The sequence below is a fragment of the Eleginops maclovinus genome, chromosome 8, assembly GCF_036324505.1.
Source record: "Eleginops maclovinus isolate JMC-PN-2008 ecotype Puerto Natales chromosome 8, JC_Emac_rtc_rv5, whole genome shotgun sequence".
Taxonomy (NCBI): domain Eukaryota; kingdom Metazoa; phylum Chordata; class Actinopteri; order Perciformes; family Eleginopidae; genus Eleginops; species Eleginops maclovinus.
The window spans coordinates 12768632-12791832 of record NC_086356.1 but is presented as its reverse complement, the minus strand read 5'-3'; the positions used below and the strand labels follow the sequence as shown (position 1 = coordinate 12791832).

The following is a 23201-nucleotide window of genomic DNA, read 5'->3' as shown; positions in this document are numbered from 1 at the left end:
TGAGATGATAAACAGCAGTGTTGGAAAACAGAGGCGCAGTCATCATCCAGCTGAGTGGAGCCTGAAACTTTCACTGGCCAGCTGTGACAGGCCACACAGCTGCCAGTGCCAACTCTCACTGTCCTCTATGTACACAAGGGAACAAACGAACAGTGTGTCCGTGCGTAAAGACCTTCATTGTTTTCCTACATCCATGACAGGTCTAAGACTGAAGATGGCACAATGGGACAACCAAGAGGAGGAAAGCTAGAGACAGAATGAATCAACTAAAATTGAGAATGTCAAGCACAGTTGGCTTTAACTGTGGAGGAGGCAACAACTTTTACTGGAGTGTAACAGTAGGAGATACCCACTCGTCAAGCTGTGCATTTGAAATGCCGACAGGAGTCCTCTCACTACTCTGTAATCTCTGTCAAGTGCGCACAGTGGAGATGTGACAGATGAACACAAGGACGTGAAAGATGCAGGCGGTATGAAGACAAGACAAACAAATATGGTGACAAAAGAGCATAGGAGTTCCAGTCACTCAACAAACAAAGACGTCAAGTTGGAGGATGTGGGGATGATAAGAGAGAAGGTGGAAAACTAAAAGAAGAAAGAAGCAACACATGAGAAAAAGCTTTAACTGCCACAAAGGAGAACACCCAAGAAAAACAAGAAGGAAGTAGACACCGGCTCTTATCTGAGACGAGAGACTTTACTTGGGAACCGAAGGGTCGGTGGTTCAAGTCCCAATTGGACCACAGATATAACGTGTGAACTGGTAGCTGGAGAGGTGCCAGTTCACCTCCTGGGAACTGCAGAAGAGTCCTTAAGCAAGGAAATGAACCCTCAATGGCTTCTTAGCACCAGAAAACCTGGCAGCTGCTTACTCTGGCACCTCTCCATAAAAATGCATGTGATGTGCATATCTGTATTCCTATGCATGTGTGTGTATGTACTGTGTATATGAAGGAAAGGCTAAACACTATATTTACACTCTGGGAATAATTAAGGGTTATCGTCTCAATCTTCTTTATCTAACAGAGTTGTTTATTTCCTTCTTTCAACATGAAGGGATCTCTGTGTCCATGTCTTCTCACTGACAATACATTTAACATGGGTCTACATAAAAATGAAAGGATTTACTTAGATAGACTTACAATGTTTGAACGAATGCTGAGAGATACCCAAGGTGACATGAGTTTTTAAAATAAATATATATATTTTTTTATAGCTGGCAGGTTTGTGCAGTGTGTCAAAAGTGTTACGAATGGATCCGTCTTAAAACAGGTAATGCTGATAAAAAAAAAAAAAGGTTGAGCCATCTAAAATGGGGACAAACCTTTTTTATTTTAATAGACAATGAAGTTCTCATTCTGAATATGTAATAAGCGTCTTAACACGCAATCAATCTCACTTAACTGAATTGCCCAAAATGCCTTGTTTATAATCTGAATAAATACTGTCCAGAAAACGGATGAGGCTGATTTAAACCCGTTTATGCTCCAGGCAGCGCTTAATTCCACCCAGCCAACGCTGAAATAAAGTTAGCTTCTGTCGTGCTTTCATCGATCATCAATAAACCCTTCCACCCACCTAATTTCATCCGTCCATCACGGCGCACACATTCATCTCTGCAGATATGTGAATTTCTCTCTCTTCCTTTGTGTTTACAACTGAAGGAGCTGCGCCTCCGCCATCTCTCTCTCTGCCAATGTTGACTTTCCATTAGAGGAAGAAGTGCATTTCCAGAGTTTTACTCCGAGCTAAATGCTCTTTCCACACTTCTAACAGCTAAAAGCATGGAGGACATTTTTTAAACATTATATATAATATGCATGACTGCTGTTTTCATCATAATGTCCGTGAATTACACACTTGGATTTATACATTTTATACACTAAAATGTATAAATCCATGTAAATAGATCGAGCTTTATCAATAATAACACTTTTTTGGTTTACTTTGTGTAGTTTTTAAAGTTTTTAATTGAAGATATCTTGCCAGTGTGTAGCTTATGACTCGTGAAAGGATTGGAACCTTTTGTACATAACATTGTAAAACAATGCACAAGGGGAGATTTAAGAAACATGAAGACATGACAGTGATCGTATCTTTGGGTGGGTCTAGTGTGTGTATGCATGTGAGCTGGGGTCTGCGTTAGGAAGAGGCAGAGGGAAAGGGAGAGAAAGGGAGATAAAAACCGAGAAGAACATAAGATGTTATCGTACCTGGTGATGGGGGCCTCCAGATCCACGGGCTTCTTCATCTCTAGAGACAAAGCAGGGGCGCATTGCTCCTCCTTATAGCCCGGAGTCACCTTCACACGAGGACTTCCTCTGTGCAAACACACAATATAATAATATAATACACAGAATCATTTGAAGGATTTATGGGGGAAGATTTGAAATCCCAGAGTGAGAACAGGAGCTGGATCACAGAATACGTCCCGACTTGCATGACCTCTGCTGGTATGCTGTCAAGGAATGTGAACCCCACACACACACACACACACACACACACACACACACACACACACACACACACACACACACACACACACACACACACACACACACACACACACACACACACACACACACACACACACACACACACACACACACACACACACACACACACACACACACACACACACACACACACACACACACACACACACACACACACACACACACACACACACACACACACAAATGGAGGGATTAGTAAAGGAACGGAGGAAAGCTCAGGGGCACCTCTATACACACACTTTGGTCTACTTTGAAAAGCCTTCCCAGAAGAGTGGACGCTGTTACTGCTTTGTTTTTGGAACAAGATGATCACTAATCAGCTATAGGTGTAATATTGAGCGTCTTGGCCATATAGTGTATTTGTTAAAATAAAAAAAGGGAGAGCTGAAGAAATTAGTAGCTGGAATTGCACCACCTGCTTTTCTCAACCAACACAGCAACCTGTTTATTACGTATCTGGTCGAGAGCAAAATGACAACCTTATGTAAGAGGGTTTAGTAGAAAAGCCCTCTTTTATTCACGCTGGCATTGTTAACCGGCCGCACTGACAGACAGCTGCCAGCGTAGGACACGAGCTGCAGCAAGCATATCGAAAAAGGAGAAGCATTTGATGATTAGTGTTCATAAAATCGATGTTGCGCTGAATTATAACCAGCAATCTCATTATAAAGGGGTCACTTGCAGTAATACCCGCAAGTGTTTCCAACACAAACTGCATAGATATAGGGTTACATGTACAAGACTTACATAACATGCATTATTCATGATGGTTAAATAGCTCCTTAAGGGACGGATGATTTGTTCTTGGTGTATCCTCACTGCAAGAGACAGCCTAGCACACTCCGCTCACTTTGCTAAAGCGTGTGTGTGTCATCGTGTGTGACAGTTTGCATGTGTGCTGCACTCACTTTGGATAGACAGGCTCATAGAGGTATTTGTCGTCCCCTCCACCCAGCACATCAAACAGGAGGATGTAGCCGTTGGCAGTCTGAAAAACAGAGAGGGGACTGTCATTAAAAAAAACACATCAATATAGTTCAGTGCCCGTTTCATTGTCAGAGGGAGGAATGGAAACAAGTGTCGGAAAAGTCCGATTTTATACTTGTATTATTTGAATGTCCTCACAGGTATGCAAAGTCACCCCTTGCCTTTTTATGCAGCAAGAGAATAATAATGAGCAGACTGGAGGGGAGAAAAAGTCCAGCAGTAAACAAAAACATCATCCGTCACAGGAGAAGGCAACAGAATCTATTACACTGTGCGTGCTTGTTAAAAAAGGACCTCCTAATTATGCTGGTTATCTCAAGAAAACCAAATCCACCCCCACACGGTTTGATGCAGAGCCCATCTGAATCCTGAAGTCTTGATCAGTATTTCATGTGTAATTCATGTTTGAGCTAATAAGGATTAGATTCAACACACCTGGATATTTAAGTAAATATTTGTATGCGCAGGGGATGATAGTTGACATTTTCCTGCATAAACAACTCCTAAAAAGTCTGAGCTGTTACTGATAATGAAGCCCCAAAACAGATTAGTCAGTAAAACAAATAAAAATAAAAATGAAAAACACTCGAGGCTACGAACTGTGGAAAAGCTCACTACAGCTTGCATCCAAAAATATTAGCAGAGTCAAGCACAATACACACACACACACACACACACACACACACACACACACACACACACACACACACACACACACACACACACACACACACACACACACACACACACACACACACACACACACACACACACACACACACACACACACACACACACACACACACACACACACACACACACACACACACACACACACGTCAGGGAACCTGCAGAGACTGAGCCTGCAACATGATACGAAACCTGAAAACGTAACTGCACTGTCAGAACGGTTATGTGCAATGTTTTTGCAATGACTGCACATAAAAACACTTCAGTCCTTATACACAGCTTCACAGACACAGATTCTACTATTTATTACAGTGTTTTTGTCTCACTATATGGCAGAGTTTTGCTCAGAGTTGGTGGCAGCACACTGAAGTAACTGTTGAATGTTCTAGAGTGGTGACAGCGTTGTTACCCGCAAGGCCAACATATCACTATAGTAATAAGAGAACCCGAACCACAGAGGCTAAACCCAGCAGCAACATGAAGCTCAGCTGGAAAAGAGTAGCTCCAGCTAGAAGGAAGGGGACTGAGCCAAACAGAGGAATGCTAAACCCATCAACAGCCTTCCAGCCTCACAGAGCTACGGATGAGATAAAGGCAAAAACAGCTCAACACACACTCAAGCATGCATGAAATCTAGACACCTTCAGCAAGATAATGTCAATCGCTGATGCTTAAAAAGGATAGCAAACTTTTGTCTTTTTGCCCCTTTAAACACTACTCATCTCAATGTGAGAAGCAACAACCTGAATCTACAGGGATCATTGTAATTGATCATAATGTAATCGAATCATATTAAAACAAGGGGATTTTGATCCATCCAATGATGATAACAGACCATGTAAAAGTTGTGGTGCAATATCAAAAACTCCATTTCCAACACAACATTTTATGCAAACAAACAAGATATGACACCTGTAGTTTAAATCAAAATGTAAAGTGACACAGCGAACACAATCTCTCCTTTTTCTGAAAGACATAACTTGCATAAATCACATAACACTGCTCACACTACACAGTTGCTCTGTAACATGATCATTAACTCATCCATCATGCATTAGGTGTTTTGATTTGGGAGCCAATAACATACCATCAAGCTGCTACTCATTCTAAACTGCCTGCAACATGAGCTTTACCGAGTTCCATTTACTGTCAGGTGATCCTAAGACTTTGAAGAGATACAATCGATGTTACAATGACTGTTCTTTCTGCACTGAGACTGCAGAGAGGAAAGAGCTATTTCATATTCTCTTTGGCACTATATATAGTTCAATATGAACACAGTAGGATTCAGTCTGATTACAACGACCTAGTTATTAAAGACCCGACATGCTTATGCAACCCACATACAAAACGGGTAAGCGCTCGCATAGCGACCTCCACACCGGCTCATCATTTAACAACAAGAAAAAAAAAAAATTGGAACTGCATGTGGTTCTACACCTTAATATTAAGGGTCATTACACATACACAGTTATTCAAATTGAAACCACATGAGAAGACGCTGTTATTTGTGCCGGTGTTTGTAGAGGTTTATCCGCAAAATGGTTGCGACCTACTCGTTTAATCTCAACATTGCTTTTTTTGTTGTTGTCATTTTTACCCATAAGTACCCATGTCTCGTCAATTCAAAAACCAAAATGTTACCCTCTGGAGGAGTAGAAGTATAGAGTTACATTCAAATGGGTATTTCCTTTTACTTGAGTCTGGTATTCTTTAGTAAATCTACCGTAAGGATTTATTGACAACCTAACCAACAGTCTCAGAATCAGACAAAGTTTATTTCCCAGACGGGGGCTCAGAAAGGAAATTAAAGTGTCACCAGCCGCCTACTGTAAAGCATGCCAATTACAGAAGGAAGGGATTCTCAGAGACGTACCAAGCATAGGAGGGGGGGAGGGGGCGGTAAAACTATTCGGCAACCCAGGAAAAACTTCAGCAGTGTCTCCCACTCTCAACATCACTTCCCTTTCATCTGTGGTTTGATAACATTGCATACACAAGAGCGTTCACACACTCATTCATCTTCATGGGACTACGATGAGCTTCATTTCTACTCAACCTGTCGGATAATAGGTGAAAAACTGAGGATGAAATGGGTGAGAGATGCCTCAATCGTTCACACATGCAGAGGTAATGACACAGGAAGGGGCAGGACGCCGGTCTTTGTCAAATAAGGCCCAATAAAAAAGGCTCAATGCACCTAGTGGCTCAATGTGGGAGGAAGTTTGAAGTTCTCCCTTTATGACAAATGGGTGCGACAACAAATAGCTGGAGCTCACGAACCAGTCGAGGTTCTTTAATGTCTTTCATGAGCTTGCAAAACAGGATGCTTCTACAAATGAGGGATCCAAGGAGCAGCTCTGTTTAAACTGCAGATACAGGACTGCATGGCCAGTCCAAAGTCCTTCTCAACAAAACATATAACATATATATATAAGTGGCAAATTGACTGATTTCTTCTGCTCTATCATTTCTTTAACATTATATTTATTGTATACCAAGTAAACAATACAACTGGTTTCCTTTTTCAAATGTAAGTGAGGAATTGAGTGAAACTTTGTTAACACAAATCCATTTTTCATTGCTGTGCTGGGTTTTCTAATTTCCTGCTTTAACCTGGTTTCTCTTATTAATGTTGGTGTCTTGATGGCCCACACAGTATGGACATTCAACAGTTGCTATCTGAGAGGCGCATATTAGATGATGCTGTATTTATAGGACTCAAGACAGGGCATTAATCCTTTAAACCTAACACTTCCTCTTCTTTCGTTGGCACATCTACGCTACAAACCAACTATTACGACATTATGCTGCATTTGAAAGCATGGGACATCAAAGGAACAACTTCATGTTGCTGTAAAAACACAAAACAAAAGGTAACGAAGAAGAAATAGCTGACTCGTAGCTTCTTGAGTTCAGGCTTGCATGTAGAGTGAAAGTCTGTGGTTTTGTGAGATAGTGTTGAGTCAGCATAAAGCTGCACCAGCGTACTGGGGCCTCTTTTTTATGCATGTTTCAACAAGCCCTAGACATCCATAAACACACAAAGGCTTGTGGATATCTGCAAAGGCTCTCTGAAATTAAGAGTACTTTCAAAATAAAAGGATGCAGTCACTCTTGCAAATCACAGACCATAGATGCGGCTGTAAAGGTGTATTAGCCAAAGCAAGCCTCTTCAATTAAAAGTAGAATTAAAAGTAGTAATAAAAAATATGTGACTGTTTCTTTCCAGCAAGACGTCATTTACCAGCTGTGTGTGATAAAGGGACAATACAAAAAGGAGCATCTAATCTAGAAAAGCCACAACACAAAGTAAAGCCTTGAAATATCCAGAGAAATATCTGATGCACTCTCAGCAAAATGGTGTTTATAGCAGAGTAATGTTTGCTCCTGTTATTGCAAACACATCCTGAATGTGTGTGTATGTGCTTGAGATAAGATAAGAAGCTGAGGGTTGCAATTGTTGACAAAAACATAAAATGCTTCAGGAAATCTCCAATTTGCTATTTGAGCAATCTGTTCCTTATTTACATTTTCACCCTGTTGACTCCAGATGGATAACCATGTACTTTTCTTTTTTTCAATGCTTATATCTGCATAAGCTTAAATATGTACTTTAAGAGATGTGAATGTCTGTCTCAGAACAATTGGTCAAAAAAGAGTACTGTGAGTGAGAGTCTAAAAAAAGAGAGGGAACTTTTTGGCCTTGGATAAATCCCAAAACACACATAAGAAGAGCTAAACGCTTGAAAGTATTTCCTCTGTTAGAAGATCCCTTTTGACTCCCGCCTCACACAAAAAATGTCCCTTTTGCTCTCTCAATTGCTGTAGAAGTTGTTCACTCACATTCACACACACACACTCAGCTAAAGATAGTCATAGCTATGGTTTATGAGGGTGATTACGTCTGCTTCAAGGTTTGCAGTGTGTATGAGCACCCAAACATCTGGGTAACAGCTGGTAGCTGAGGCCAAGATCTTCTGCCTGGGCAACGCTAGCCTTTGTGGTTGTGCTGTCCCTGTCTTCTCTGAGACTGCTCACCCTATAATTACATAACAATGCTTGCAAGGGTGAGAAATGTTATGGCTTCTTGGATATAAAAAAAAGGGTGGCTAGTCAAAACATCAAATAGCCTGTCTGTCATTCATTTCCATCAACTACTGCAAATCCCCAACCGCTTCAGTCGCTCATGGTGTCCCCCAGGGCTCTTTACTTGGTCCCCTGCTTTTCATCAATTAACTCCTCCCATTTGGACAGATGTCTACGGCTTTGTGTAAATGGAAACGTACTGCAAACAACATAGTGAACGCTTGGTCTACCGCATAACATTTAAACTTCAGATCACTTCTTACTATTGCCCATTTTTTTCAGGAAGTGCGACAGGGCAGCGCAACCTTTAAATATACGACTAGTCACTGCAGTTAGAAGAGCCGTTTCTGCTCAGTAGATCTTACTTGAAAAACCAAATGCACACACTCACACCTAAACCATTGCTCTCAAGTGAACAAGCCCTTGCACTTAACATTGTGTATGTGAAAGGAAGAGCCAAAAATAATAAACGTAGTTATAGAGAAGCACAACATAATGTGATAACATCCTCCTAAAGGGCATTTCAGGTTTGACAAAAGAAGGTTTGTCAAGTTGACTTCATCTGGGACTCAAGGATAATGAGAGTCATTTGAAAGCTTCATTAGAATTAAAGCTGCAACTCATATTGGGCTTCAACATTGTTGGCAATAAAGAGGGAATTCTGTTGCACACAGTTTGTGGTTGAGACAGCGGTTGTTCGAGTCGATGCACATTTATGCCACAGAAATACTGGGAGAACATGGCCAGTCCTCCTATAATTAAAATTAAAAACTTTTCGCCAGTCATGAGTGAGAATCAACCTCCGTGTTTGTGGAGCCCAGAAAGTGAGGGAACTGTTATTTTTAGCTCCTCCACCTGCTCCCTGTTGTGTTCGGATGGTCGGCCCGGGGCAGAGCCCGAGTTACTGCTTTTCCAGACACATTCACAGCATTCATTCATGTGTACTCTGGCTTCAGTGGGAGAGGTAGTGATGAAAGGAAGGACAGAGAAGGAGGGAGGCAGAGGCGGACACTAAGAGGCCAAGAGGTCATGGTGCTCATATTTTCCAATACTTTATGTAGAGAAGTCACTATTTTAAAATCAATCTGCCATTTCTGTGTTGAGAATTTACACGAGACCCTTAGACAGTCTCTCCATTGTTTTCCCAATTGTCTAAAATGAGGCATTATCTGGACATTTCTAAGTACAGTACAAAGAAAGTATAAAACGAACTACCACCCTGTGTGTGTGTGTGTGTGTGTGTGTGTGTGTGTGTGTGTGTGTGTGTGTGTGTGTGTGTGTGTGTGTGTGTGTGTGTGTGTGTGTGTGTGTGTGTGTTCTTGTAGCCCCTTTAACTCCTGATGCAGTGAGTTCAGCAGAGTGGCTTCAAGGACAAGTGGTGGTGTTTTGGGGTAAACATCTGCACCCCTCTGCCAGACTGACTTGTAAGCACTTTGCGTTACCTTGACAGTATTTCCTGGCAGTGTTTCCAAAAAGACACAAAATAAGCTGGACTAAGGTGTTTGATGAAACATAGAAAAAGGGAAAAAAGGGATTCTGAACTTCTTGAATGCAGAGCTGCAACAATAAATGTACATCCTTCTTTTTAATGGATCTTAAAATCAACAGGTTGTTTTGCATTAAGCGGCTATATGCTGCATAAATGAGAAAACTCAGATCCAGCACATTCTATGTCTGGTTATGATACTGTATAAAAGGTAAAGGATGAAACTGTTAAACCCAAGAACATAAACATTTCTTCAGGAAATAATCTGATCCTGCAATATGTGGATGACTGCAAAACTATACTCTTGAGACATATTATCCCGCATGATTTTATTGGAAAGAAAACCTAGTGTAAGCATAGATACAACAAGCGCACACAAACACAAATCAGTACCAGTGTGCTCTAATGGTTTTAACCTGTGATGCCGTCTGCTTCTGATCTGGGTCTTGGCGGTCGCCCTATGTGTTGCAGGTCACATAGCCTTTGGAAGCCGATTGAGTCAACTGCTGGCTCGGGTGCTTGCCTTGTGTGAGATTACTCAACAAGACACGTTCTTCACACAGCCATCTACGCTGATGATCAGCTCAGCTAGCAATCATGAGCAATGGTAGCAAGAACACAAAATGTCAGCGATTGAAGTTCAATGTTATCATTTTCCTCAGAAGGTCGATTACTGTGCTTTGTAGGCAGTAACGCTGGAATGTAACGCGAAAACTGTGCAGGCGTGTTTTGGGTAAACAATGAAACTCCATTGTAATCATGTTTGAGGGACATTATTTCCTCTCAAACAAATGCACAACACCAGATACAACACTGGAAAGCTGAGCAATTCTTATATCATACATTTATCCTGATATGTTTTCTGGTTATTTACATGAAAATCCTAAACAAGCAATCAGATTCTGCTACCACTGCTCTGACTTCTTTGTTAGTTTTACACAGCAGATGCAGCATCCCCCCTTTCAGCATGTATTAAGATATTAATTCTACACAGACTGGGATCTTATCAAGGATTACACTTGATAGGAATGATTTACATTCAATCCAATAAGAGCAACAAATCCAGCCAAGATGTACTTATTTAAGCTTCTAGGGACACTGTTCCGAGAGGGTATCAAAACCGGCTGTCTCTCTCTGAACAAGGTCACTGTTTGGGGCATATTATGTGAAAATTATGTTTGGTTGTGCTCTCAACCTTAGTGCAACCTGTGTTAAACACTGTGGAAGAAACAAGGCCAGCAACAATGTCAAAACTGAAAATGGAAAGTGTTGCGTAATGCTTCACAGAATGTATGCATGTTGATTTCCTTTGAAAAACTGCCCTCAAATACAAATAATGCTTATATAACAGTGGACATATACGTAAGCCTTATCATGAACACACCGTCTTAATGTCATGTTTAATATTGTAATAGGTGATATATGGATTGAGGATCCGAAAAGCAGCGTGACAGTGGAGGAGAGACGTGTCCAAACTAACATCCGTAATTGTGTGTGGGATGGGCTTACATACAGAAACATGCTGGCGAGAACATTTTATCTCCATGGAAATGAGCATGGATTTTTGAAATGATATCTTTCAAGCTTTGTGGGCTGATCATTTGCATTTTGTTTTGGTTTTGGGTCTCTATCACCAGTTTACACAAATGCTGGGATGTAATTACAGGAAGGAAGAACCTGGGGAGAAACCTCAGATTACTTTAAACAGAAAAAAAAACAGGTTGTACAGGCTGTGTCCTCCCCCTCATCAGGGTGAATTTGTATTGATTTGCAAAACACACAACAAATGAGGCTCCCTCCAGGTGCAAGAGGTAAGAGATCCCATGACCTATAGGGACACCAAAATAGTGTCTTTAACCACATTGATGGTCAAGTTAATTTATTAACCACAAAACATCAGGCTCTATTAAAGAGAAAGTTGACTTTGAGTTGATCACAGTCAGATGGAATGTATAGTGATCAGCAGACTTCAGGTAGGGAGCAAAGTGTAACAGAGTATTTCAAATGTTATCTCAGCATGTCAAAAGGCCTGTCTGTTCATTAAACCTTTCATTGATTTTAGTTACTTTCATAGCATTTGATCATTTCAACTGCACACTGATGTCACACCGTGGCTCACTGCATTGGAAGACATGTGTGTGATTAACAGAGAAGCTGTTAGATGATGTAGGAAGCTTAGGGAGATGTTTTCAATCCTGCTCTTACTGCTGGAGGAACACCTTCCTTTTATCTGGAGCAAACATATCAGTAAAAATAGGACAAACTCTGCTCTTTAAAGAAGCGCAGCCGCACTTTCATTTTTCTCTTTCTAGCATTTTCATGCTCATTTAACTGTGATGCACTGCATTTGTTAGGAACTGCTCTTGTGATTTACTAACTGTGATTCATTAAAGCATCTTCAATCCACTAACTGAAACTCCACCATGATGCACTCTTTTTGAGTTAGAGAATGAACTCAAATAAGTTTAACATTCTTGTAGTAATTACATTACACTATATTACATTTAGCTGAGGCTTTTATCAAAAGCGACTAACAATAAGTGCATTTAACCATTAAGAAACAGCAAGAATCCTGCAAGTACATTAGCTTTCAATAAGCCAATCCATTGCAAATGCTAATGCATTAGCTTCAGATAAGCCAAATCTTGTGTCACATACAGAAGAGGGTAATTATTTATTTTCCATTGGCCAAGATGCAGTTAAAAGAGATGGGTTTTTCAGTGTGTGACGGAGGATTTGTAGACTTTCTGATGATCTGATATCTATGTACATGCAATGCAGGTACATAGGGCGTCAATCAAACTTGAGATGAGATGGTGCATCGCTGTACTTACCGCCACAGCTATCATGGAGTCGTCTGGTTTCCATTCTGCTTTCTGGTAGAAGCCAAACTGGGTAGCCGCCTTTGCAGACTCGATATAGCTGACTATCAAAACACTGGGCTGTGGGTGGGGATAAGGGAAAGAAAATGAGCACTTTAAACATACTGCAGGTCAAACACAGTCACATATTACAACCAGAAACATCCACAGAACACATACCATTGGTGCTAAAAATGCCTTCAGAACAATTTAAAACATTTGATGGTTGTAGCTTCTCTAATGTCATATATTTACAGAAAAATGAAAATATTTAGTTTTGTTGGTTGGACATTTACATTGGCTCTAGGAAATTGTTCACTTTTTTTCAGTTTTCTTAAGACTCTTAAAATGAAATGTTGACAAAAAAAAACAACGTATTGCAATGTCCTTTTTTATGTTTTAATCATTTGAATGCAGACTGCTGTACAAATCAGAGACTAACTAAAAGGAAACTAGCAAACCACCACCTTTTAAAAGAACAATATTTTTAAGTGGATTTCATTTGAATATTTAGCACAATAAAATGCCAGCTGGCAGTTTATCATGTTTGTCAACTTGTCAAAGGATATTCTTGAGATCAGGAAGACTGTGACACCTGACTGTTGTTGAACTGCTAACCCTCTCTCTGAGTAATAGACTACATTTCAGCCAAGCAAGCAGAACCATGCAACACAGATTGAAAGATAAACAGGCGTACACAGCGAGACTTTGCCTGAGGCAGATGCCCTTAATTTGCTTCTACTCCTGAATCGCTAGGGTAGATATTTGTCTGGATCACAATACAGTTCATTCCAATGCCCTAATATATCGCCACAAACAATAATGTGTGTAACTGTAGTTAAATAAGAAGAATTGAGTGGCTGTAAATGTGTATCTATAACCAAAAATAGTAGGCAGATTAATAGTCATACTATCAACGTTAAAGAGCACTGGACACTGAATCCCTATGGCCAGATAACAAAAGCAGGGAGAGATCTAATGTAATTCCAGCTGTGCAACATTATACCTTGTACCCTGTCACCGTAACGAGAGCAGGTTTCAAGTATCTCGATCTGATAGTGTCTCTCTCGTAGCATGACATTTTTATAATGCCAAAGATACTGGTAAAGCTTGCCCTGTAAGAAACAGAAAGAGAAACCTTGTTCCTCTTTCCAATTGCAATAATATCAGATCCCATTTACTGCAAAACTTAATCTGGAATAAACGTAAAGGGAAAAAGGGAATTAACTTATAATTCAAATGTCAAAAGGATTCATCAACCACTTTTTTTATGCACTTTTCAAAATATTGATCATTGGAAAAGTCAATCAATGCATCACCCAAACCCTGTACACAGGCAGGTGTTCCCCCCGCTAACACAGACAAAATAACTGAAGGTCTCGTGTTTGCATGACAACATCCCGAATAAACAACCACTATATATAATTTACACTGAGCCGAAAAGAGAAATAGTTTATAGGGAAGTAGTAGCTCAAGCTTGTTCTCCTAAGTTGCCATTTCCAGTGCTCAACCACAATTAAATGCAGTCAGCTGCTGTAACTAAAGAAATCCCAGTGGGGTGTAAATAATTACACACACTAGTGCAGCCAAACATGAGCATACAAACACAATGTTGCTCATTTTTGCAGGCACACTAAGCCTACTGTCACTGCACCAATAACTGATCCCTCTATTCCTAGAGATGGTGACCTCCCTCAAGGCTCTTGTAAGGCGTCAGAGCAGAATGACTACAAGGCTAAGCTACTGTGCTACACGGATTAAGCGATTGTGCTTCGGCTGAACAAGTCAGGCTGAGGCTGCTCTGGCCGAGGTCGAGGATAGATAGGATTAAAGAAAATAGGCGTGATGGTTGATGGGAAATGGCAGATTTACAATCACCTCTATAAAAATAAATAACCTGAGCAACGTGCTTAAATGCTTGTTGGTAAATGCACAATATAGTATTTACATTTATTCAGAGAGGATACTACTTTTGAAAACTGTGTAAACAAAATACTCTACTACATCCCTGTGTGTGGACATGCAATGAAGTGAGATAATGGATAGAACAGATGTGAAAGGTGCATGTGAAGAGGAAGAAGTTGCTCCAATCGACATTCCTGGCACTATCCTTTTCCTGGACGCCTCATTGACACTCACAAGCAAGATTCTTAAGAAAGAGGGGAAGGAAAACACGGTCACATCCTGAATGGGCCTCAGGAAATAAACAATGACCCCGATCCATTGTTGCCACACCTCAATAATATACAAATGGTAAAGAACACAGACTGCTATAAACAATGTGCTCAACTGCATGTTATCAAATCAATAGGCCCTTCTCCGTAGCAGCATGGTTCTCAAAAACAAATCACTTCTGGAGTTTACAGTTCACAGGGTTCACAGCACAGGGTTTCTTGGAATTTCATAGGACTTTTCACTACATAAAGGTGCTGGTGTTGACGCTGGAGACACTGCTCAGGGGAATCACATTCAACATTTCATTCTGCATTTCTGCAACATTGAAGTTGATAACTTGTCTAGGTAGAGGAATTCCCTGGTAACGAATAGATCGACGGCCACACATTCGTTGTCATGAAGTTAAAATATCTAATGGATGTATTTAAACCATGGTTAAAATGAGAACTCGACTGTGGAAGCTGCCATTATCTCGCACATCACTCAATGCCTGTGTCGGTTGACAGTCGCAAATCCTATACTGACTACAAAAAGACAAAAAACATTTGCTGTACTTGATTGTCGCGTACCACCTTATGAAGCTTAAAACAGTCTTTGGTTAGGACTAACTAAATGCTTATTTTTTACGCTTTTTCTGTCAATTTGATGAAGGTTTTTTCATTGTCCTGAAAACATTGTTCCCTCCTAGATCTGCTCCCAGCAGACCCCAGGCTTTCTGTAGAAATAATTATTTTGGGCATTTCTCTCTTGAGTAAAAGACAACCAGTACAGCATTTATCATTGTTGACAGAACACTGGCTTATAGTATTACTATTCATCTCTGTTGTTTTTTCTATAAGGTCAGCATTTTCATATTGTCTCACTTTTCACACAACGTCTGTTATGTATACAGGTTTATGTCACTATCCTTCAGCTTACTGCACAGGTCCCCGGGCTCTATTCCAGCTACTTCAGGGGCAATAATAGGAAACAGTTTAGAAAGCTATTCTGGACATCACACTTTAAATGGGGGTGCGTTTCCAGCAAGACCATTTTCTGTTAAGTCATACCTCACATCAACCCAAAAACTACATTTAAAAAGCTAAACTCCTGTTGAAAACACTGTCATGACATACAATAAGGGAGCAGGTCCACACTAGCCTTCAGATGATTCATTTAAGAGAAAATGACACGTTACGTCTTTGAAAAGCAACTTTGCTTCTGTATTATGCTATTGTTTAGAAAAAACTGCACATGGAGGGATCAAATGATGTGCTGACACAATTATTTACATAACCATGGAACTTTGTCAGCTTAAAACATCGTGATCCCTTGCCTGAACATGCAACATGTGGTCAGTGAGTATTTGTTCTATACACTATTGAAATTCCCTCGCTGCTAGTTTAATTTGACTTTGGACTTGAGGAGCTTTTTCAGGCAGAGTGATAAAAACAGAAAAGGTCACCACAAGTACTGAACGTACCAGAGATAATCAACCTGTTAAAATGTCACCATGAAGTCCAGAGTATATGTTCTGAACACAACCTAAACTCTGAACCTGATGAGCCTTCTGGGTCAGAGTGATAAAAATATGTTCTGAATGTACTAGAAAAGCTCAACTAGTGCCAACCTTTCTTCTATCTGACATGGAATGCTCCCTTACGTGAACTTCAGTTCCTGTGACTGAAAGGATTAAACCAAGCCTTTGTAATTAATGAGTAAATGGGAGGGAAGACGCACGTGGAATGCCATTCACAAACAACTGTCTTTATGACACACGTATACGGATATACTCACACTGTCATAATGTGTAACGATATCACTTGTGTAATAGGTGTGTAGGTAGCACAGGTTGCCAACCCATCCAGAATTAACAGCTAATCACTCCACCAAGGTTGCTCTCCATGTTTATGTATTACCCACTTAATAAATATGTAGGGCAAACTGCCAGAATGCCACGCAGTAGTGCAAACCATTACAATGACAGTGGTTGAACTGTATGGGTAAAAGTGTAATAAAGGTATACGCTGTGTAATATGAAAGCTCAAATGAAAGCAGCAAAGCACCCATTGTTTTTGTCGCTACAGCTGAGTTCATGAGCATGACTGAAGCGAGGCATGCTTCACTTACCCGACTGAACCAGATGCTGAGCTGAGTCTCTGACAGCACGGCAAAGTAAAACCTCTGGGAGCTGGGCTGGACGTGGAACGGCTCCTCTTCACTCCTCAGCGGACAAAGCAGCCTCCGGGGCCAGCCGGTTAGAAAATACATGACGGTAAACTCACTCCGCCTCGGCACTCAAAACAGTGTCGCAATGCAAAGATAGTCAGTGCCCCCTATTCCTCCTGAAGTGTTTAATCGAAGTGAGTCATAGGCGTTAACATTAAAACTTTAAATAGCTACATGCAGTCCATCATTATAAAACCAGCCTATCAATCCATGAATGCCGTAGATAGAGCTCCCAACAGCCGATGGAGAAACAAGGCTAGCCCTGGGTTAGCATTCGCTTTCCAAGTTGAAGCTAATAAGCTATCCAAGGCAACGACAACGGAAAACAAAAGCAATCAGGTCTGCAGCGACAGCTCCCAGCAGCGAACAGCTTGCTGCTGCTGACAGACGGGTGGATTAGCTCTCGCTTTCGCTGCCGTGTCAGATGTTACGGTCTCTGGAGCAGTGATGTTTGATAACGGTAAAGCGTCCAGTTTTCACTCCTCTGTGCCCCACAGTCGCCATCTTTACAAGAGTCTCTGTGGCTTCAAGCTGATTGGCCACCAAGGAGACGTTTGCGTAGTGTTGACATGTGACGTCAGCCCTCCGTTATGTGAAACCCCCCGGTGGTGTGAAGGCAACGTGGCTCGATGCTGACATCTGCTGGTGTAATATAAAATGTATTCAACGGAATTACCGATAAATCTTGCAGAAAAAATACATATCCACTTTACAGTATACATGCGTCTTGGATGCCTTAATAAACCCTTCATACACACTTGACTTAGATAGAAAAGGTTGGTTTATAACAATTTACATGTCTAATTGTGTAGTTTGCTATTCAGAAAACGAGGTGTGTTTTGTGAAATTAATGCCCGTCAACACAAAAAAACGGAAATGGGAAAGAAAATCGGGATTAAATTGAGCATGGTGGAAATTAGGGTAAACTGTCATCACATGTTCTCTGTCATTTGTTCTACAGCAAGCATAAACAGACAACAAAGCATACTCTAAAACAAATAACTATTTACAATGTCAAGTATGTTGCTCGACATATTTAACTATTTTGAAACTACTAGAAACGCAAGGTAAAAAAACATTTAGACCAACACTTCGGTAGGCGGCGCTATAACACGTATAGTTGTTTGCTAGCTGCAGAGGGAAGTAGACGAAGAAGAAGAAGCAAAAGAAGAAGCATGGCTGCTGATATGAGATTGCCAACTATTCAGAAACCAGTGTCGCTAACTGTTTCTGCTTTTGACCGAAAAGATCTTGTCGTCCTGGCGATGTTATCACTTCAGACACCGGTTTCATGAGGTAAACTGGTTGGTGCAACGGTGGTGTGATCGGCTGCTCCGTACAGTGGCCTCAACATGTTGTCATGGAGGGAAATCAACTAACGTTAAAATGGGCTAGATTATTTTATGGATTCCTTGGGAAATGGAACATAAAGTAAATTTGATATGGACTTTCATGCAGGCTGCACTAGCATTGTGCCTTCAAAAGAGAGAAGTTATTGGTTGTGCTCTTGCCATAATAATATTGTTTTAGCTGTTTTTATTAATAGAAGATTTTACTTTATGCCTACTCAGTCTCATCTACCATCACCAGTAATGACTGTTAATCCTCACAGCAGGTCAGGATGACTCAAACAGTTTATGTAACTTTCTCCATATTGTAATTTATCCTCAGGGGGCATGGTACCTATGTTGATGAAGAGAAGCTGACTGCTTCAGTTGCTGGAGAGGTGCAGAGAGTAGACAAGCTGATCTGTGTCAAACCACTAAAAACCAGGTAAGTTGTAAAATAGATACTCTAAAACGTTTACTTGTTTCATAAGTTGTGTTACTATATTTTTCCTGTATGTTATTGAATTTCAGATTCAATGGTGAGGTTGGAGATGTGGTGGTTGGCAGAATCACAGAGGTAGGGCACCGCTGCCTCATCTCTTTTAATATACACTGCCCGGCCAAAAAAAAGGTCACAAGCCTGTGGGGGGCAGTGCTATGATCTGGGGTTGCTGCAGTTGGTCTGGTCTAGGTTCAGCAACGTTATGTGCCCACAGAATGAGGTCAGCTGACTACCTGAATATACTGAAGGACCAGGTTATTCCATCAATGGATTTTTTCTTCCCTGATGGCACGGGCATGTTCCAAGATGACAATGCCAGGATCCATCGGGCTCAAATTGGGAAAGAGTGGTTCAGGGAGCATGAGACATCATTTTCACACATGGATTGGCCACCACAGAGTCCAGACCTGAACCCGATTGACAATCTTTGGGATGTGCTGGAGAAGACTTTGCGCAGTGGTCCAAATCTCCCGTTATCAAAACAAAATCTTGACGAAAAATTAATGCAGGACAGAAATAAATGTTGTGACATTGCAGAAGCTTGTGGAATCGATGCCACAGCGAATGCGTGCGCTAATCAAAGCTAAAGGCGGTCCAACGAATATTAGAGTGTGTGACCTTTTTTTTTGGCTAGGCAGTGCCTGACATTTCAAATGTATCCTAAAAAATATATATATATATATATTAAAGCCAATTTGCTTTGTAAGAATTTTTTTAATATGTGTGTTTTGATGATATGTATAGGTACAACAGAAACGGTGGAAGGTGGAGACCAACTCCCGGCTGGACTCTGTCCTTTTGTTATCTTCTGTCAATCTGCCTGGAGGAGAGCTGGTGAGCTGCTAAAAATGATTATTCACTGGGAGAAGTGGTTTGTGTATCACACTGTTGCTGGACAAGGCCTCTTTTTAATCTTTGATTTTCTCTTTTTAGAGGAGACGATCAGCAGAAGATGAGCTCACCATGAGAGAATACCTTCAGGAGGGCGATCTCATCAGTGTAAGTCACAGGGAATTATCACCTTTAATTGGCTGCTCTGTGTAATTATTCTCACTTATAATGTTCTTGTTGCTTTCTTTCTATGCTTTTAGGCAGAGGTGCAGTCTGTCTTCTCAGATGGAGCCTTATCACTTCATACCCGTAGTTTAAAGTATGGAAAAGTAAGTTATGCCAGTGTACACAATGACAAGTACACAGATAAAAGTTGTTATTATACCCCAAAATAGTGGTTACATTAGCTCTTTGACTCATTGTTTGTGGTTCAATCCAGCAAATTGGAACATAAACAATGAGTATGGACAATGCTTTGACAGATGTTGCTTGCAGAGTTTTGAATTCCCAAAATATGCACATTTCCACAATGTCATTAGTTTATCAACTCTTACACAATTGAATACAAATCAAAGGGAGTTATAAGTTATATTTTCCTTATTTGACCTCATACCTTGTTTTCTACTTTCTCTGCCCATCAGTTGGGTCAAGGAGTACTGGTACAGCTTTCTCCTTCTCTGATCAAGAGGCAGAAAACCCATTTTCACAACCTGCCATGTGGTGCATCCATGATCCTCGGGAATAACGGCTTTGTGTGGTTGTATCCCACACCGGAACAACAGGAGGAGGAGGCCGGGGGCTTCTACACCAGCCTGGAGGTGGGAACAAAATATTGTTTCATTTAGTCTGCCTAGTCAATATATTAGTCAATGAATACTTGATTTAAACAAGAAGTCAATATTTAACTTTGTCTTATTTAGATGCATTACAATATAAAAAAGAAAAGGGAAAAAAATCAGCTCCATCCAAATTATAATTCCATGTTTGTATTAAACTTGTTTGTTTGTGCATCTCTTGTCCCTGCCCTTTCAGCCTGTCAGTGTGTCAGATCGAGAGGTGATTTCACGGTTGAGGAACTGCCTACTGGCTCTCGCTGCGCACAAGGTCCTTTTGTTTGACACCAGTGTTCTCTATTGCTACGAATGTTCAGTTCATCACCAGGTAAGAAGCAAGCAGATAAAGTGTTCATGCACTTTCAGATTTCAAATGTGGGGTGTTTCTTAGTTGAGCCTGATGTCTCTGATATGTAAAGCAATGGCAATACAAATATGTTTCAATAAAAATGTGGACTTTTTCCATGATGTATTGTGCCATCTGGTGGACATATTTGAAAACAACAGAAACAATTGATTCACTGTTGTTCTAAAGCACAGTGCAACAGGCAGGGGTGATTTCATTGCTCTTTTTCGGTACATCGACATAAGGCCCATGCAGGGTGCGATTTGTAGGGGGGGATGGTGAGGATTTCCCCCCCTCTGGTTTTCCTATTCCTACCTCTGCTAAATTATTTTTATCTCCGGTGGGGACAAGGATTTCCCCCCCTTGATAGCGATGAATGCAACTTAACTGCTAGCCTACTTAAACTCTTGAAATCTAACGATCTTCAGTGTCTTTACATCAGAGTAGGCTATTCAGCAGCCTTCTGGCAGACGGTGCATATTTCTGAACGTCATCGAACACAAAAACATTGTAACATTTTTGTGCGGGAACTTCGCAGGAAAAACAGCGCTGAACCAAACATGAAACGCGTTCAGAGCAGCATATCATCTTACTTTACAGGACCCATTTGCAGAATTGTGGATAGAAGAGGGCCGAAATGCTGCAGACAATGCCCCGATAGGAAAAACGAAAAAGCCACCACAAATTTGTCACCAGAGCCGACTGTTTACTTTGTCTAGTTTTCCAGACCTGTCCCTGAGTGTTGACAGCACGTTGTGCTATTTAGTGAATTATTTTGAGTGTTTGATTTAAGTTAATTGGAGGGTCTTTTCATGGAGAGCATTGATGCTGTTCTATGGTGCTTTCTGCCTGTTAGTGCGTACGCATGTTTTTGTGACGTTGAATAGAAATCCATGTATGGGTTTATAAAGTTTTGCCATGTTGTGATGGGGACTAATCCACGGACCCGAAAAAAGGGCCTGTCTACTTTTTGCGTTTTTTTCTCCCTAGTTATGCAAGTTAAAAGTCCAATGTTCTTGTCTATGAATAAATTAAAAAAAACATCCCCCCCTCTGTTTTTTTGTCAAATCGCACCCTGGGCCCATGTATGATAACGCCACATTTTCTTTTCGCTAAACAAGCTGTATTTAGTAGCAGTGGCCACAACTAGTGGTACAATGAAGTAAAAAATATTGCTCAAGGCTTTTTTTGGTTTGTCTCTGTAACCAAAAACAAAAATGTAGCTTAGGTCATCGAAATACTTACTGCTTTAAAAAAATGTGAGAATAAATGTGCATTATGTATAATTCTGCTGGTTTGTTTTAACTGGGGATTTGTTCTTGTTACATATTATAATTAAGCCATTGTGATATTAAAACAGTTTACCTGGTTCATTGTGTAATGATTTATAATTATTTGCTTTATTCTTTCTTTGTAGGTCAAGGACATCTTGAAGCCAGAAGTGATGGAGGAGATTGTAATGTTGACGCAACAGAAGCTGTTGGAACAGGAAGGTTAAAGAGCACCAATCCCAGTCATGCAGCAATGTCAGGGATCGACCATCTATCTGAGGACCGAACTGGCCTTTTTTCAAAGAACCAATCTTGTTTTGATTGTCTTGGTGTGCATTTCAACAGCTCCATGTATTTTATGTAAAAAAAACAGATGTGTGTGTGACTGCTTATGGAAATGATTGGTATTTTTCTTTGATTTCTTCAGCATTCTGAAATCACTAGAACAGCTTTTATTAAATATGACCAAGGTATATTGGAACACTTTTGATAATGTTATACAAAAATGTTGTATGCAATACATTTTCTATAAATATCAGCACTTCTTGGTGGCGTGTAGTTTGTTGGTTAATGAAGAGACTGAAAAAAAACATGGTGTTCATAAGAATGTATTTATGCAATTCTTTATCATTTCCCACAACAGCAGTGTAGATGTAATGCAGTTTATTAAAAGTTTTATTTTTGATTTGATAAGACTGACACCAAGACTTATTACTATTATATGGTGGGTGAACTAAGCTGGGGAAAGTAGTGAAGCCTATCAGAGCATAAGTCATATTTCATGAAATATTTGTACTATATGGGTTTGTTGTTAAAACTGATGGGAAAAAAAACGTATGATGCTTTACATGTCAAAGGATTTACATGTTTCCTACCCTCCCTCTTTATGAAAACATATCTCAACATTTTGGAAATGTTGATTATATTGTTTCTGACAAATACTACTTTCACCACTGCCTGGGCTGGATGTGCTCTGCTCTTCCAGCATAATACGCTATGCTCTGGTCCCCTGTACTAGCCCACGCACGCAGGCGACGTCACACGTAGCCCCACCCACATATTTCAGTGAACCACCTTG

General features: G+C 40.5%; 2 protein-coding genes across 3 annotated transcripts in view; one reads left to right on the top strand and one right to left on the bottom strand.

Moving 5' to 3' along the window:
• Positions 1-17507, bottom strand: part of ric1 (RIC1 homolog, RAB6A GEF complex partner 1) — a 31747-nt gene extending 14240 nt beyond the window's left edge. For both annotated transcript variants that reach the window (XM_063889934.1, XM_063889935.1), the window contains exons 1-4: positions 16914-17507; positions 12603-12710; positions 3425-3504; positions 2214-2321 (exon numbers count right to left, since the gene is read on the bottom strand). In XM_063889934.1, the coding sequence (XP_063746004.1) occupies positions 2214-2321; positions 3425-3504; positions 12603-12710; positions 16914-17054 (437 nt within the window). In that variant the 5' untranslated portion in view covers positions 17055-17507. The remainder of the gene's footprint in view (positions 1-2213; positions 2322-3424; positions 3505-12602; positions 12711-16913) is intronic.
• Positions 17508-18162: 655 nt separating this feature from the next.
• exosc2 (exosome component 2) lies at positions 18163-22664 on the top strand. Its single transcript, XM_063888929.1, is given in 10 exon segments — positions 18163-18266; positions 18269-18308; positions 18684-18785; positions 18872-18917; positions 19587-19676; positions 19776-19841; positions 19934-20002; positions 20315-20491; positions 20706-20834; positions 22270-22664. Coding segments are annotated over 10 exon segments (879 nt in total). The 5' UTR covers positions 18163-18187; the 3' UTR covers positions 22351-22664.
• The last annotated feature ends 537 nt before the right edge of the window (positions 22665-23201 follow it).